This window comes from Rhinolophus sinicus, linkage group LG11, assembly GCF_036562045.2.
Source record: "Rhinolophus sinicus isolate RSC01 linkage group LG11, ASM3656204v1, whole genome shotgun sequence".
NCBI lineage: Eukaryota > Metazoa > Chordata > Mammalia > Chiroptera > Rhinolophidae > Rhinolophus > Rhinolophus sinicus.
Window position 1 is genome coordinate 40,847,843 of NC_133760.1, and position 18,077 is coordinate 40,865,919.

The window sequence follows — 18,077 nt, forward strand, 5'->3', positions numbered from 1 at the left end:
AATGGTGCTCAGCCTGGCACGCCACCGCCTCCCTACTTCCTGCCGCCAGATGCTCCGTATGCACTTCCGGCGTGCGTACGCCTTCTCTTGCGTTCTCATGTTAATGGCGGGCGGCGGCTGCTGAGTGGGACGAAGATAACCGCTGCTGGCATCGGGAAAGTCTCCCTGCCTCCCCTTTTCCGCTCGCCGCCCGTACCCCAGCTCGCCAGCATGTCCGTGGTGCCGCCGAATCGCTCGCAGACCGGTTGGCCCCGGGGGGTCAACCAGTTCGGCAACAAGTACATCCAGCAGACCAAGCCCCTCACCTTGGAGCGCACCATCAACCTGTAAGTGCGTCCTGACCTTCGCGCGCTGCCTTTTCGGTGTCTTTCTTGGGAGAGTTCCTTAAGTCTCCGACTTCCCGGCGCGACCCCGGCCCTCGGCGGGTTCCTCGCCTCCCCGCCACCTCCACTTCGCCCTCAAGTGCACGCCTTTCTAACCCCCCCAGGCCTCTTCCTTGTTCTCCAGCGCCTAAGGGGTTAGAGTCCTCCTTGAGAGCGTTTTCCTTTTCGGGAAAGAAGGCTTGTTCCCATGTCCCTGTATTCAGTCGTTATAGGAAGAACCCAAGTTTGCTTTGAACTCAGACTTTTCCGCACCTCTCTCGAGATAACTCACCGCAAAACGTGGTGTTTACTTTTCTAGCGATGAGCTTTCAAGCCGTAGTTATAACGCGTAGACGTAGTTTTTCCCTCTTAAGTGCTGTATTGCATTTCAGCTCATGAACACATTTTACTCGTCTGCTTAGGGCTAACTAGCCTGCTCTATGCGTTCACATGCTTCTCTGCCGCAGCAAGAGCATCCGCGCATCCTGTAGGCCGCTCCTCATGAGAGGGTGGATGCTGTTGTGGTTGGGTTTTCAGACCATGGTGGGGACCAGAATGTAGCCCCAGGGGACCCATTGTGGCTGCGTTTTATGGTCAACACCTTTCTGTTTAAGCACTTCAAGCCATTGCATTTCGAGGTCACTTTCAGGAGTAATCTTGCTGTGGCAGGTAATTGGCATTTGGGCGGTGACTAGATCAGGAAATTGTCAGTGTGCTCTTTTATCGTTCCTGAGAGTTTGTGAGGCACTGTGATGCTGACCTTAATGGAGGAAAGTGGCCACTTAATGCTGGTTAGTATTTAAAAGGTGCGAGGATATACTGATACTAGTGTTTCGGTAGGACATGTTAGGTGTTTCTGTTTTATATTCAAATAAATGAGCTTTTCCCACCCAAAAGTGATTTGAAATTGAAGAGATGATTGTTGTTTTATTTAACAAAATAGATGCTGGCTTGGAAATTTAGATAATAAAAATGTTGAGTTTATGAAATCTGGAACTAGTAGATAGCTGCATATGTACAAGTTAATGTCTCTACCTATTGCATTAACATAACGTTTTAATTTTATAGCTCTTATAATCCTCATAAGATTCCCATGAAGTGGAAAAGGCAAATGTTCTCCATTTAAAAAATGTGAAAGCACAGCTTCTGGATTACTTTAGTGGTAATTAGAACTAGGACTCACAGTTTTCCCTTGATTTGCTTGATTACTGGATCAATTTGCATTAAGCAACTATGTAGAATTAACTTGGTGAAAATGTTTTAATCTTTGCTCCATTAAAGTTATGGGTTGATGGATTTGCAGGACTTCCCCCCACCCCCATAAATACAGTATTTAGAAATAATCATTGTGTTGTGAATTCAGTTCATCTAGGTGAGTAATGATCTAAATTGAAAATAAGTTCTCTCTCCCCCGTTATGGTTTCTTTTAGGAAATACTGTATAAATGCCTACTTTGTACCAGGCACTGGACCTAATGCTGGGTATACAGTGTTGAGGAAGTAAGATGTAGTCCCTCTTTGTAAAGCTCACAGTGTGATGGAAATAATATGTGTGTCCAGGCTGATACTCTGATTTCACAGCTGAAAATGACATTCCATCTTGATTGCGTCTTCTCATTGATGTGAGAGCTGGTTCTTGCAGTAGAGATGTGTTATAACTATCCTTAATTCTTTATAACTTGGTTTGTGGGAACTAAATAATATATATAAAGCAGTTTTTAATAATTGCCTGGTTCATAGTGCTGTGTGAGATTGCTGCTGCTAATGATGGCAGTGTTAGATTCAGTATTAGGCCTAGTTCTTTCTAAAAATCTTTAAAGCACCCTGGAAATGGTATATTTTAGTGCTTCTTCATTTATGCTTAGAATCTGGCTTTTGGAATTAATTTTTTTAAGTTTTGGCAACCTTGATTTGTTCCCCTTTTAGAATTAGCAGAGTAGATTAATTATATAGTTACTGACTTAATGTCAAGACATTTGTGTAGAATAGATACCTTGGGGATAGGCAGGTGTGGCCCAGACATTCTTACTCAAAGGCTTATAATCGAAGGCTTCTTACTGTAAGGCTTATGATTGAGGGTTTCCAAGGTTGTATGTGAAATAAGTCAGACAGAAAAAGCAGAGAACCATATGATTTCACTGATATGTGGTATATAAACTAAAAACAAGAAAAGAACAAGACAAACAAAAGAGAAACAAAATCTCAGACACAGACAATAGTTTAGTGGTTACCAGAGGGGAAGGGGGGAGGAGGATGGTAGATGGGCGTAAAGGGGATCAAATACATGGTGATGGAAGGAGAACTGATTCTGGGTAGTGAACACACAATGTGATTTATAGATGATGTAATACAGAATTGTACACCTGAAATCTATGTAACTTTACTAATAATTGTCTCCCCAATAAACTTTAATTAAAAAATGTGGTATATCTTTAAGGAAAATTTTGATTTTTACTAGGCACAATGAAAATAGTCTTCAACAATAAGAGCCTTATTGTGAATTCTTGATAAAGGAGGAGAGAATATTTAGATTAGGTATAATAGGCAGACGAGTTGAATGAGAAAGGGAGAATAACAATAATGAATAGAAAACAAATGGAGAAAGCTAAAAGTTTGGGGGGGGGGGAGTTCATCTGAAGAGGAAAGGGTTGTGCTCCCAAAAAAGTCTGAGGATAGTTGACGGACAGAAATGGCAAACAACAGGAGAGATGGAAAGTGGTGGTTCAGCTTGTAGAAAAAGAGATGAGCCCTTATCACCCATAACTAATAGAATTTCTGATTAGATTAGTAGCCAGAGGAGCCCAAGGGGACATTAGCTGGTTGGCAGTGTCAGTATAGCAGCCATGATCTACAACCAGAGGATTACGAGATGTCCAGGTAGCCACTTCTCTGAGCATTTAAGGGCCTTCAGAATAGTGCTGTCTACTACACTTGAAAGTTCAAGTGTGGAGTTAACAGCTTGATCTAATAAAAGCTCTGGTTTTAGAGTCTAAAGACTTGGATTCTAGTCTCTGCTCTCATTTAACTAGTTATATAACTTTGGTCAAATCTTACATCTCTGAGTACAATATATACTTTTTTACCAGGGTGTTGTTGTTTTTTTAATGTGGTTGGTATCTGTTACTGTAAATTATGGTCTTCAATTCTCATGTTAGATGTTTGTCTTTGGACCACAGGTACCCTCTTACCAATTATACTTTTGGTACAAAAGAGCCCCTCTATGAGAAGGACAGTTCTGTTGCAGCCAGATTTCAGCGCATGAGGGAGGAATTTGATAAAATTGGAATGAGGAGGACTGTAGAAGGGGTTCTGATTGTACATGAGCACCGGCTACCCCATGTGCTACTGCTACAGCTGGGAACAACTTTCTTCAAATTGTAAGTGTCATTGGAAATTAACAGCAAGACAGCTTTTAATAGGATTGCTGTTTTATGGAGCTTTGGAATACACTTTTAGCCCATAGTCATTTATCTCAACAAACACGGCTATTAATGGAGTCTTTAGAGAGAGAAAATCACAAGTAATTTTTCTCCATTGCTGTGCTCATTTACTGCTTAACTAGAAATCTGCATGTTTCTGTATATTGTTGATGTTAATGACCAAGCTTGATAGGAGCCCTGCTAAACACAAATTGGTCCAGGTTCAGTTATTACCTAGGTGTCATTGTAGTGTTACTAAGAACAATTGATACTATTTCTTAGGATGAATCCTGTTTCTTATTCTTAAAATGGCTTACATTTTTATAGATAATGGTTTAGTTCTGTCATTTAAGCTGATACATTTCTCAATATGCATTTAGTTCACAACTGTTTGACCAGATTATACCAAAAGAGAGGTGTCAGATGTTTAGGTTGGAATTCTGGAAAAATGCCCTATTCTTCAGACCTAAAGAATATGAGTCATTGCTCTCTGGACATTGCCAGACTCCATTATCACCAGATAAGAAAAGAGATTAGGGTGGACTGGTGGCCAGCAGTTATGTGATATTTATGTTATGGTACATATTTTGTTTGTTTAACATTAGGGTTTGTACACTGTTAGTCTGGTAAATTAACATTATGAATTTAACTTTCAATTTCTAGCACATTCTTCCCCCTCTCTTAGATATTTGTTTGCTGTGATTGCCTTATCATGTGACACTGAAATGTGTTATTCAGTTACTTGATAGAAATAACTATTATTGTCTTCTTCCTGTTGTTCCAAAATTGTATTAAGTTGAAAGCTGAAATTCTTAACCTTTATGCAGACCTGGTGGTGAACTTAACCCAGGAGAAGATGAAGTTGAAGGACTAAAACGCTTAATGACAGAGGTATTTTTCTGTTTTTGACAGTTTTATTATTGTCTATCTGAATATCATCAACTTTTAATGGATAATTAGGCTTTTTATGTCTTGTGAAAAGGATAAGTTTAATTTGAATACTTTTTAATAAATAAAACTTAAATCCCAGAGTGTTAGTATGTACAATGTTTATTTTCTATGAATTGAACTTATGCTTGCTTTATCTTAACATTTTAACTTTTTTTCATTGAAATGCTGATGTAACAATAATGGTTAATAAAAGCCAACGTTTATTAGGTATTTATTGTGCTAGGCACTAAATGTTTTATGTGCAGAAACTCCTTTAACCATTACAACAGCCCTAGGAAGTAGGTATTATTATTAATCTCATTTTACTGATAAGGAAACGGGCACAGAGGGTTCAGGTGATTTGCTTGATTTTACACAGCTAGTATGGCATGGAGCTGGAGATTTGAATGCAGGTAGTTTTGTTCCAGAGTAGGCCTCTAGAATTTTGGCAAGAGAATGATTCCTGTTACTTACCTGTTTTCATTTTTGCACATATCTTTTAGGCATTGCTCAAGTTGTACTACTTTTTTTTTTTTTTTTTTTTTTTTTTTTAAAAGATTTTATCGGGGAAGGGGAACAGGACTTTATTGGGGAACAATGGTCAAATTGTTGTCCTTTCAATCTTAGTTGTGGGGGGTTCTGTTCAGCTTCAAGTTGTTGTTCTTTCAGTCTTAGTTGTGGAGGGCGCAGCTCAGCTCCAGGTCCAGTTGCCGTTGCTAGTTGCAGGGGGCACAGCCCACCATCCCTTGCGGGAGTCGAACCGGCAACCATGTGGTTGAGAGGACAGGCTCCAACCAACTGAGCCATCCGGGAGCTCAGCGGCAGCTCAGCTCAAGGTGCCGTGTTCAATTTTAGTTGCAGGGGGCGCTGCCCACCATCCCTTGCGGGAGTCAAGGAATTGAACTGGCAACCTTGTGGTTGAGAGCCCGCGCTCCAACCAACTGAGCCATCCGGGAGGCAGCTCAGCTCAAGGTGCCGTGTTCAATCTTAGTTGCAGGGGGCAGAGCCCACCATCCCTTGCGGGACTCGAGGAATTGAACTGGCAACCTTGTGGTTGAGAGCCCACTGGCCCATGTGGGAATCGAACCGGCAGCCTTCGGAGTTAGGAGCACGGAGCTCTAACCGCCTGAGCCACCGGGCCGGCCCAAGTTGTACTACTTTTTAAAAGTCATTCTCATGTCTGCCTCTGAAGATTTGGGGCCAAACGCATAGATGCGGGAGGTTTTTGAGATTATAGGTGGTTTTCGTTATTAAATATTTTTCTTTTTAGCATGCAACCTGCCCCCCCACCCAACACCTTTAATTGCAGAACTCATTCATATTCTGTGCAAAAACCTTGGCAAATACAGAAAAGTAAGAGGAGAAACCAAACTAAAATTACCTTTAATTCTACCACTTTAACCTATTTTGTCTTTCCGGTAATTTTTTAAATGCATTATAACTCTTAAATACTGTGCTGTTCTTGGGTGTCCGTTTACATATGATAGATTGAACCTATCTGCTCACCTCAGCTCCTTCTCAAAACTACCAAAAAGGCAGTTTAAAAAAGATACAAATCCAGTAGGACTGAGGGGAGTGCAAGATGAGAAAAAAAAATTTAGAAGCTGGAAAGCAGATGGACAGAAATCATAACTGACTCAGCAGAAACCTCAGCGCAGCAGGAGTGCAGCTCAAGACCCAGCACTGCAGGGTACCAGAAAGGCTGGGGAATTGGAGGCGCCTGCTGCCTATGAAAGGGGGCTATGCCTGGACTGACAACTGCACTGGCAGTCTATGTAGGATGTATTTGTATACCTAGATCGTCTTTCCCACTGTGTACAGTTAGGCAAAGTCTGGCTGGTGATGGATTCTGTGTAGAGACTGAATCAGAAAAAAACTAAGCAATGAAAAATTGAGATGGGGAGAATAATCAAAGGTTTATATCCTGACTAGTGAGACTTCTAGACTTCTCCTACTTGGCTGATAGAGTGTTGACAACTAGTTTTGCCCCTGGCTGGAGGTTGCAGGTTTTGTTTCTGGAGAAATTGTCTAATCAAAACAAAAACAAAACCCCCGAAATAAAAAACTCTCCAGATGATATTTAGGAATCTTCCCAAAGAAATAGTGGAGCCCTATTACTCATGCACACAGAGGTGACAATTAAGCATCTTATTACTTTCGCCCTAATTGTGAGCAGATAACTATCATCAGGTTTTTGGAGAAAAGCCTCTTGTGAAAGAGATTGACAGAATCAAAAGGAACTTGGCAGAAACAAAGATCAGTGATCAACGAAATCATGATTGATATTCTTGGTGTGGTAAAAGGAGATACTGCATCTAGGGAACCATGTGCCATTAAACAAGACTATTCAGCCAACAAAAAAGAACTCATGAATATTTAAAAAAAAGTTAGCAGAATGAAAAATTCAGTAGTGAGTTAAAAGATTGAGTTGAGGAAATCTACCAGAAAGTAGACAAAAAGCTAGAACATAGGTAAGAAAAGGTAAAATTAGTAGATCATTCTAGAAGGCCATATATTATATAAATTGCAGTTGACCTTTGAACAACACAATCGTTAGGGGCGCCAACTCCCCTCACAGTCTAAAATCCACACATAACTTTTGACTCCCCAAAAACGTAACTACTAATAGCCTACTGTTGACTAGAAGCCTTATTGATAAAATAGTCAATTAACACATAATTTTGTATGTTATATGTATTATATACTGTATTTTTTTTGCTTCTCTAAGTGGTTTTGTTTCTCCTCCTTTCTTCACTTGTGTGGAAACAGGCGGGCATGGAAATTTGGGGAGTTCAGTTAGTGCTGGCCAATGTGATGCTGGCAGAGGGAAAGTCCCCTCTAGAGAGCAAGTATACTGTATCCTTATAGTACAGTAAGCTAGAGGGAAAATGTTATTAAGAAAATCATAAGGGAAAGAAAATACATTTATAGTACTATCCGTATTTATTGAAAAAATAGGTATACCATACATATTTATTGAAAAAATATGTATAAGTAGACCCATGCAGTTCAAACTGTGTTGTTCAGGGATCAACTGTATAGATAAATAGAAAAGGAAGAATTTGCAAAGTAATAATTTACGAAAATTTCCCAAACTCAAAAGAGCATAAATTTTCAGATTGAAAAGAACTACTGGTGTGCCCTCTATAACAAATGTTGAAAGATCCACGTGAAGGTATATTGTCATGAAATTTTAAACCAATCAGGATAGACAGAAAATCCTAAAAGCTTCCAAAGTTCATGGATGGGGAGGGGAGATGGGTTAAATACAAAGCATCAAAATCAGAAATGTCATCGAATTCCCAGAAATAATACTGGAAGCTAAAAGATCATGGAGCATGCCTTCATAAATGTGAGACAACATGATTTCTGTCCGAAATTTTTTAGTCTAATCAAACTAAATCAAGTGTGCATGTAAAATAAAGTTATTTCCAGACATATAGTTTCAAAAACTGTGATATCTCTTGTACCTTCTCGCAGGAAGATAGTAGAGGGTGTTCACCAAAATGAAAGAATAAACTGAGAAACAAGGTAACGGGATTCAGACTAGAGAGAGGATCTAACAACACAGGCGAGAGGCAAAGGGAAGCCCTAGGACTTTGGCTGTGAAACAGAGCTGTGAGCATCTACAGATTGGAGCAGGATGATAGAAAAATATCTCTTAGGGAGAAAAAATGAAATTGACAGGATAATTGATGTTTGAATTGAGAAGAAATTTAAGCTCTTGTGGAAAATGTGGGGATGAATTAGTGATAGCAAATGAAACGACACAGTTATTAGCTCCAAAAAAAGGGATAGTTTAGAAGTAAGGAAACCTGGACAGTCTAAGGAGATAGGATAACTAAATATAATGTGATATCCTAGATGGGATCCTGGAACTGGAAAAGACATTAGATAAAAACTAAGGATGTCTGGATAAAGTGTGAACTTCAGTTAATAATAAGGTATCAGTATTGGTTCATTAGTTGTGACAAATGTGCTATACTAATTTAAGATGTTTATAATAAGGGAAACTGGGTGTGGGGTATATGGGAAGTGTCTGTACCATCTTTGCAACTTCTCTGTAAATCTTAAAACAGTTTATTTAAAAACAAGAAGACTGCTTTTTAAAATAGAGGCAAATATTGGGGAAAAACAGCTAAGAGTTGAAAATTACAGCCAGTGGGACTGGGTGAAGTGGGTCAGGGAACTGCTCTTTCTCTTTATTAACCTCGTAGAACCATTTTTGACCCAATTAAAATGTAGAGTATAGCTTTGATTAAAACAACTTAAGTGTCGTGTTACGCTATATAGACTCAAAAAGAGAAATTGTTGAGTTTTGCACACTTCTATAACTTGGTCAGGTGGGTGATATACAGAAACTGTAGTTGATTCTAGAAAAACAATTTATGCCATTGGCTGATGGAGGTAATTGATTAACTTTGGTTTTTCATGTATAGCCAGGGCATAACAACGTATTTATTGGTCCTCTATGGTTATGTTGATGCTAGATTGCCAGTTTTGAACTAATAGTGTCTGTCTTGGGCAGAGTGACACACATAATAAACAACATTATAGAAAGGAAATCCATATGGAAGGCATGTTAGCCACGTCTCTGTTAGGAGTGCTGCCAAAAAAATTCTCTTCGTTGAAGAAGGGTGTTCATGAGTGTGTGTATTTAGTTGTTTACTTGCTATATCATTTCTTTTTGACAGATACTGGGTCGTCAAGATGGAGTCCTGCAAGACTGGGTCATTGATGATTGCATTGGGAACTGGTGGAGACCAAATTTTGAACCTCCTCAGGTCAGTGTTCATTTATATTTTCTGGGCATTTGGGGAAGTAGGAAACTGATTTAATTCCAGCCATTTAAAAAAATCATAGTAGAATTTGCCTAGAAATTTCCTTTTCATCCTCCTTAATTTAGGTGAAAAATTAATAAGCCAAGCATTTTTTTCTTTCAAAGGAAATATCCAAATATATACAAAAGTAGAAAATAGTAAAAGTAGATACATACTGTAACCTGTCCTCTGCCTTTAACAGCAACTCATGGTCAGACTTCATCAGCCCCCTCCCCCACTGCCCCATTTTCCCATTCTCACCTTAGATTATTGTTACAGCAAATCCTAGGTATAATTTCAATCATAAGTATTCCAGTGTGCATCTCTAAAAGATAAGGAACTTTTTGAAAACATAACCACAGTACTACCACTAAAAATCGGAAATAATTTCATAACATCATTAAATATGTAGTATTATTCACGTATCCCTGATAGTTTCAAATTTATTGTTTGTTTCTGTAATTTATTTGAATTAGGATAGTCCCTTAAATCTCTTTTATATCTATAGGTTAGTTCCCCATCTTTCTTTTTTTTTTTAACTCCTTGTAACTTACTTGTGAATAAAAAACAGCCATTTAAAGTCGGCAGTGTTTTCACTGCTGATTGCAGTCCCCTGTTGTCATGGATCCTGTCGCTGTCTCTCCTCTGTGTCCTGGAAGTTGGTGGTTAGAACAGTAGATTGGATTCAGATTCAGTTTTTTGGGAGGGGGTACAAGACTTGTCAGGTGGCATATTTACCTATTGCTGTATAATATATTACCCCAAAACTTAGAGTAAAGCAGCAAACATTTATTACCTTAGTTTCTTAGGATCAGGCATCTGGGAGCTGCTTAGCTGGATGGTTCTGGCTCATGGTCTCGTGAAGTTATGGTCACGTTGTCAGCTGGGCTTGCATCATCTCAAGTCTGGGCTGAGGCTTAAGGATCTGATCCCAAGCTCAGTTAGTAGACCTCTCAGTTCCCCCGGGATGTTCGACTGAAGGCTACAGGTCCTTGCTGGCTGTTGACCTAAGACCTTCCTTAGTTGCCATGAGAGCATCTCCATAGGGCACTTCCCAGTAAGACAGCAGGCTTCTCCCAAAGCGTGTGATCCAAGAGAGACATCAATAGAAAGAGTGCCCAAACAGGACGCTGGGTTATTACACTCTGTTAGAACCAAACTTGGCTGTGCCTGTGACATACTATCACTTCTGTATGCTGTTGCTTGGGCAAACCCACACAGTATGCGGTGGCAGGGGCTACACAAGGTTGACTGCCAGGGGACGGGGACCATTGAGGGTCATCTTGGAGGTTGGCTACTGCAGTGGCACGTGTACTTCCCGCAGGAATTTTATAATGCCTGCTTGGTTTTTTTGTAATGTTAGCAGCTCAATGACAATAGTTTTCTGGATCTTTTAACTCACTAGGATTGTGATTCTTATATAAAGAGAAACTTCTCTCATCAACTACTTGGTTACCCTGAGGTGTAGTTTGTGTAGGAAAGAATAGATGCTGCTTTTCCTCTACCTACCAGTTTTCAAAAGAATGAGTTAATTCTTTAGTGTCCTCCAAAGATTTGATTTTATTTAAAAGAGAGAATAAGACAGACTTGAGTGCAGACAGTGTTTGGGAGATGATCCCAGGAAGCAGCAAAGTGCAGGGGAAGAGAGACCAGGAGCAGCAGATGTCAAAAGATGGAACGTAATTGATCTTATTACAGCTGTGGGCAGCTGGAATGGTCCTGCCAAGGACTGTGAGGAATGATTTGGAATTGGTTCCTCAGAATTGTCCATCGGAAGGTGGGAGGCCAGGGACTCCTGCCCCTCATTACCCTCATTAGATGGGTTGTGTTAACTCCCTTGCACTTTCATGTTGAGTCTGAGTACTGGTTGAGACTTCCCAGGGCTTTGCAAATGCTTTGAGGCTGAAAAATGGAGAGTGGGACAGTGGCAGCAAGCAAGGAGCTTTCTGACACTTTCAAACACAGCTGCCCTGAAATCTGAGGTGGAGTGAGAAACTGGTGAGAGGTACAAAAAGCACCTGTTTGAGCGACCTTTTAAAGTGTTGTACGACAAATTTTAATCTATTGTAATGATTGATCACGTTACTGGTGTGTTAATGTTCCTATCTTTGGCTAATGGGAGACTCTTGAAGTTGGATCCTAAATTCTTTTGACCAGGCTCTGTGACTTTGATAGCTTCTTTGCATGACCAGATGTCCCTGGTCAAGAATTGCACAAAATATGGCCAAGCTAAAGATTGTTGTCTGTCATCTTCCTTCTGACTCCCTAGTATAGCTGAGAGGAATGTAAGGTGTTGTGAAACTGCTCTTAGTGCGACTACCTGAGAATTGTGTTCGCTTAGCTTCAATAACATATCATTTCATCTGGAAATGGTGAAGCTCCTGGTCCAAAGATACACAGAACAACTATGGTAAACTTTTCTTGAACATTCCTTGATTTAACTGGAAAATGCTCAGTAATAACCCCAAAACTTTCCAGGCTACTTTCTGAATCCTCTCATGTATCTCCCCTACCATGGTCCTACGACAATTCCCTTAGTTCACTGAATGCTTGTGTTGGCTCTGCTGGTATAGGATATAGGGGCTGTGTGTTTAGTAAACTTGGAGTATTGGGTAGGTACCGGTGGGAAAAGCACATCGGCTCCCCATCTTGATCTTTTTGTATAAAGTACAACTAGCTTAAAATAAACACCAAGATGAGATCTGGAGAAGAAAGGCTTAAAAGAAAAGGAACACATAGCCTCGTATAAGAAAATTGGGGGTGGGGGGGGGCGGTGGGGTGGCCCAATGGCTCAGTTGGTAAGAGCATGAGCTCTCGACAACAAGGTTGCAGGTTCAATTCCCGCATGGGATAGTGGGCTGTGCCCCCTGCTACTAAAGCTTGAAAACGGTGACTGGACTTGGAGCTGATGGGCCCTGGAGAAACACACAGTCCCCCAATATTCCCCAACAAAAATTTAAAAAGAAAAAAGATCAGCTATTTTAAAACAAAAAGAAAATTGGGGTAATGCTGGTCCCTTTGGTTTGGCTATGATTTGGGAACTTTTGTGGTATGTGAGCCCCATGTCTCTTTTAGCCTCTGCTATGCAGGCTACTTCTCATCTCTCTGTTGCTGCTGATGTGCCTGGTTTTCAAGATCGCGTGGGGCACCTCCAAAGCCTGGCACAGTCCTCTTGATTCATTATGCCCTATGTAATTATTCTAACTTGAATATTGGTTAGGTGCCAATGGGCTAGCATAGCGGGAGATAACAGGCTTTATAGTTACGTAAGAGTTGACTAGATACGGTTGAATCCTGGCCTCACTACTTAGCTGTGTCATCTTGGGGAAAAATACTTAGCCTCTGATCGTAAGTTTCTTATGTAAAATAGAAGTAATAATACCTCCTTTTGGCAGCTCCGTTTTTATCATACTTTCCCCTTATCTCTACATTAGCACTTTTTAATTCTCCTGCCTTCCAATACAATTCCAAAAGCAAAAGCAGATTTTTTCCTGCAAGTATTGTGAGGAGAAATAGGAGAGGTTTTTCTAACATACAGTAGAACAAAAAGAAATCTCTGTCTTAGACTTTTAAAGTGCTCCGCTAAAATTCTTCTTTTGCACATAGCAACCTCCTCTCTTATTCTCTTTAGCCCTTTAAATTCTCCAGAATATTTTTCCATTTTCCCAAGCAGTTTGACTCTGTCCAGCTGACAGAACTCCACTTACTTTGCTCGTCTGGTGTGGCGGAAGCACACGTGCCTGTGTGTGCGTGTGTATGGGGGGGTTGTTGGCGGTAGGAGCATTTTGTCAATACCTCACAGGCCACATTTAAACTTTTAATATAGTAAACATGTCCACATCAGGATTCTAAAAAATTTAGATCACTTAGTAGTAGTGATATTTAAAAACAAAAAAAAACAACAAAAAACTTTTTAAAAAGCACTAATTAATATCAGACTTCATTGTACTGTAAATTTCTCAAGCTGTAAATCCTGTGTCTACATGTTTGTCTTGGATGGCTGAATGGTTTACTACTATTTTATATTTATTAAAGCATTCATTTATTAGTACATCTGTTAGGTACTAGATCCTGGTAAAAGTAGAAAGGATTCTACTTCTCCCAGCAGCTTATGCTGCATTGGGAATAAACATGTAAAGAAATAAATGAAGCTATGAAATATACCGGTAATGTTAAAATTGTGTTGGGGTTATGAGAAACTTGGTCTCAGAGGGTTGATATTTGGCTTGAATGTCTGAAATAGGAGTTGATAAATAGATGCATGGATGTATAAGGGATGTCTTGGCAACAACAAATTATTCTCTTTTGTTATTTTAGTATCCCTATATTCCTGCACATATTACAAAACCTAAGGAACATAAGAAGTTGTTTTTGGTTCAACTTCAAGAGAAAGGTAAGCTACTTTGTTTTTGAAGGCAACTAGCTAAAAATTTCTGTGGAGTAATTTTAGGATACCTCTATTTGTGTTTTCTCCAAATTCCTTGAATTTTTGGATTTATTGTAAAACTAAAACCACATACCATGTTTATACAGAATTACCTAGTTTTTCTCATAGATGTGCCAGTTATGCAATTGGGGGAAAAGTACGTTTAACTGGAGCCTAAAATGCCTGATTATAGTATTTATTTATTTTTTTATGTTTTTAAATTAGTTTCAGGTCTACAAAACAACATAGTGATTAGACATTTATATACCTCACAAAGTGATAACCCCAATAAGTCTATTGCCCACCTGATACTATACACAGTTATTACAATATTATTGACTATATTCCCCATACTCTACTTTACATCCCCATGACTTTTGTAACTACCAATTTGTACTTCTTAATCCCTTCACCTTTCTCACCCAGCCTCCAAACCCCTCTGCCATCTAGTAGCCATCAGTTTGTTCTCTGTATCTATAGGTCTAGTCTTGTTTTGTTTGTTTATTTTGTTGTTTAGATTCTGCATATAAGTGAGATCATAAGGTATTTTTATTTCTCAGAGAGTCTGACTTATTTCACTTAGCATAATACCCTCAAGGTCCATCCATGTTGTTGCAAATGGTAAGATTTCATTCTTTTTTATGGCAGAGTAATATTCCATTGTATACATATACTACAGTTTCTTTATTCAGTTGTCTCTTGATGGGCATTTTGGTTGTTTCCATATCTTGGCCATTGTGAATAGCGCTGCAGTAAACATAGGGGAGCGTGTATCTTTTTGAACTAGAGTTTTGGATTTCTTTGGATAAATACCCAGGAGTGGAATTACTGGGTCATAAGGTTGTTCTATTTTTAATTTTTTGAGGAACCTCCGTACTGTTTTCCATAGTGGCTGCACCAATTTGCAATCCCACCAGCAGTGCATAAGTGTTCCCTTTTCTCCGAATCCTCTCCAACACTTGTTGGTTGTTGATTTATTGATGATGACCATTCTGACAGGTGTGAGGTGATCCTCTCATTGTAGTTTTTATTTGCATTTCTCTGATGATTAATGACGTTGAGTATCTTTTCATATGTCTATTGGCCATTTGTGTATCCTCTTTGGAGAAATGCCTACCCAGCAGATTATAGTATTTTTAGTAACTTTAGATGTTGGTATTGATTTTCCACGGTGGGTAAACTGAAAATTATAGGAGAAAGATGAATGTTGTGTTTTTTTTAACACCATCTTTAGGCCTGTTGTGCATTTTGACAAGTAATTATTTTCTTATACTCTTAAAGTAGAATCCAAAATAAATTACAAATCCAAGGCACTTCTCTTCTCCCCTTTCTTCCAGGGCCAGAGCTTATAAGGCACTCTTGGTGGTTAATAGCTTGGATCACTTTACAGTCAATTTCAAAGTTTCCACTATGAACTTTGCTTAGAAGACACAACCAAAATGTATTAAAGAGAATTATGGTTTTCCTCAGACGTAAAATTGGTGATTACTTTACAAATGAAATGGAAGCAATAATTATATAAGAAATTATAGAAAATGAATGCTTTTTGTTTTATTTTAGCCTTGTTTGCAGTCCCTAAAAATTACAAGCTGGTAGCTGCACCATTGTTTGAATTGTATGACAATGCACCAGGATATGGACCCATCATTTCTAGTCTCCCTCAGCTTTTGAGCAGGTATGGAAGTTGGATATTTTGTGGTTGATTCATCTAACCTGCCAGATTTAAAATACTCCGAAACACTTGAGAAGGGATAGTTTATGAATTTTGTCTTTAAGGAAGTTCAGACAGTAGATGGACCCTTAGGTCATATGTAAGCTGTAGATTAAGTATGACTGATTAAAAGTGACCGTAAGTCTTGGGGTGACATCCTAGCATTTGTGTAACTGCTCCTCTCCAAATCTGATGACTCTACGGTTAAACTTGAAGTCTTCTTCATTGAAAGAAGAGATGGTAAAATAGTAATCAGCAATGTAATGAATATGGGGGGAGCTATCTATAAAAATGTGGAGACTGAATCGCTTGGTGTAATAATTCTCTTACCTTTTTGGAACCTATTGTATTTAGGACCAAATTGGGGAATGTGGGATTAAGTCCTGAAGTTTTACATGGAGTTAGATTTTTTTTTTTTTAAGGCAGAGTGATGAGAAATGCATTTTTTGTTAAGTTGACTGGTACTTGTCGAGGTCCTTAGCGCCATTCATGGCTAGGAATCACAGAGTAACATGGTGGTTAAGAATACAGATTCTTTGGTCAGTATTTGGCTTTGAATTCCGCCTTCAGTACTCCCTGGCAGTGTGACCATGGACAAACATTTGTACCTATTTGCCTCTTTCTTCATTTGTAAGTGGGTGGTGGTCCCCACTTCATAGAATTGTGAGAGCCAAGTGAAATAACACATGTAAAGTGGTTATAATAGCACCAGCCACCTGGTAAGTGCTTAGTAAATGTTGGTTTAAAAACAAGTCCAGCAGTGATTTTGCCTTCTATGAAAGCTTGTTGAGTAAAATTGGTCTATTTAGTCACACTGATCAAACTTCATCATTTACTCCTCTGCTTTGGTCTGCTGATGGGTCACTAGTTGAACTATTGGATATGAAAAAAAGGAGTCATTGTTCATTGATTTTAAGCACCACCTATTAGGTATCAGGAACTGTGCTGAGTAGTCAGAATACAATCAGGTACAAAAACTTTTCCTCTCAAGGAACTTATTAGTGGATAATTAATCAAATTTAGACTCTTATTTTTTTTATATTGTAAGTATTCAACAACACTGTTATTTAATGTGTAATATGTGATGGGTGAGAGGAGTCTGTTTTAGTGTAGAAAATGCCAGAAATGTCGAGGGAGGGTAGAAATGTCCAAATACATTTGTCACCTAAGATAGAAACTATGGAAATAATACTGTTTTTAATAAAGCTATGTTTCTTTTTAAAATTCAGGTTCAATTTTATATACAACTGAATTCCTGCACAGTGGAGAAGTAAAAGAAGCCGTCTCTGTGAGCACAGCTCTACACAGTGTAGAATAAATGTGGTAGAAAAGGTTTTCTGGTTTTATCTCCTTCCCAATCCCCGCTTTCTATTGTTTGAATAGTAAAGTTAATATGGAGAACTAGATAGTGGTGTAAACACGTGATAATGTTTAATTTGCTTTTGTTTCTACTCATATGTTTTTGTACAACATTAAAGAAAGTGGACTTTGTATTTGTATTCCATTTTTTAAAATTTCACATTAAAATTGTAAAATTCTTACAAGCGAAGATCGTTTTTTTCTCCCCCTGCCTAGGCTGGTGCATGTTAAGAGACAGTGGCAGGTTTAGATGAGTTTATGGGACCCTTGCTCTGGTGCCGTTCTTGGGGGTGCACCCCAAGAACATGTTACAGATCTTTGTGGTGAGGATCTTCTACTTTTAGGAACTCGATTTGCTTGAATGAGTCCAGGGTGCAACCCTTGCACCAAATTTTACACTCTGAGTTATATTGCAGCAGAACTCCCAGTATTTTACTGACTGGTACATTTTGTATTGGGGCAGCTAGACTTTTGTTCATAAGCAACAGACCTTACACATCTGGGAAATCACTAAAATTGGCTTGCTCGGGGAAAGTCATGGGAAGTGGTCAAGTCATCAAGAGGCCAGTCTAGAGCTCATTGAGAATTTATTCCCTCCCCCACATAGTGGGGCTATTATTTGTGCTGTTGTGAAACTATGTCTTAGTTATTCTTAGGGCCATGGTGAAATGGTGATCTGTGAAAGAAGTTTCTAAAAGTGGGTCTGTTAGGTTTTGATCTCTTGGGTTGTGAAGTTAGTTATTTCTATTAACTCGAAGTTACATCCATAGAGATGAAAATTTGATTTTAGCAAGTGACACAAAGCCTTTTCAAAAATATGTTGGCATAAATTGAAATCTAAGGACAGGATAGAGGATAGATTTAGTCAGCCTAAGAAAAATATCAAAGTTAAAAACCTTAAAAATACTGCTAAATTAGTATCAAATTTGGAGGAATTTAAAAAAAAATCTTAGGGCAAAGGAGTTTGCTGGTTTCATTGTTTAATGGTCAAAGTATATTGTGTATGCCTTATTACAATCTTGTTGACTGTAGGCTTAATATACAGGAAATC

General features: G+C 39.0%; 1 protein-coding gene across 1 annotated transcript; it reads left to right on the forward strand.

Moving 5' to 3' along the window:
* Positions 1-67: 67 nt before the first annotated feature.
* Positions 68-17,216, forward strand: NUDT21 (nudix hydrolase 21). The gene is made up of 7 exons (XM_019753927.2): positions 68-326; positions 3,538-3,738; positions 4,608-4,671; positions 9,405-9,494; positions 13,848-13,923; positions 15,517-15,631; positions 16,897-17,216. The coding sequence occupies exons 1-7, from the start codon at positions 211-213 to the stop codon at positions 16,916-16,918; spliced, it is 684 nt and encodes a 227-aa protein (XP_019609486.1). The 5' UTR covers positions 68-210; the 3' UTR covers positions 16,919-17,216.
* The last annotated feature ends 861 nt before the right edge of the window (positions 17,217-18,077 follow it).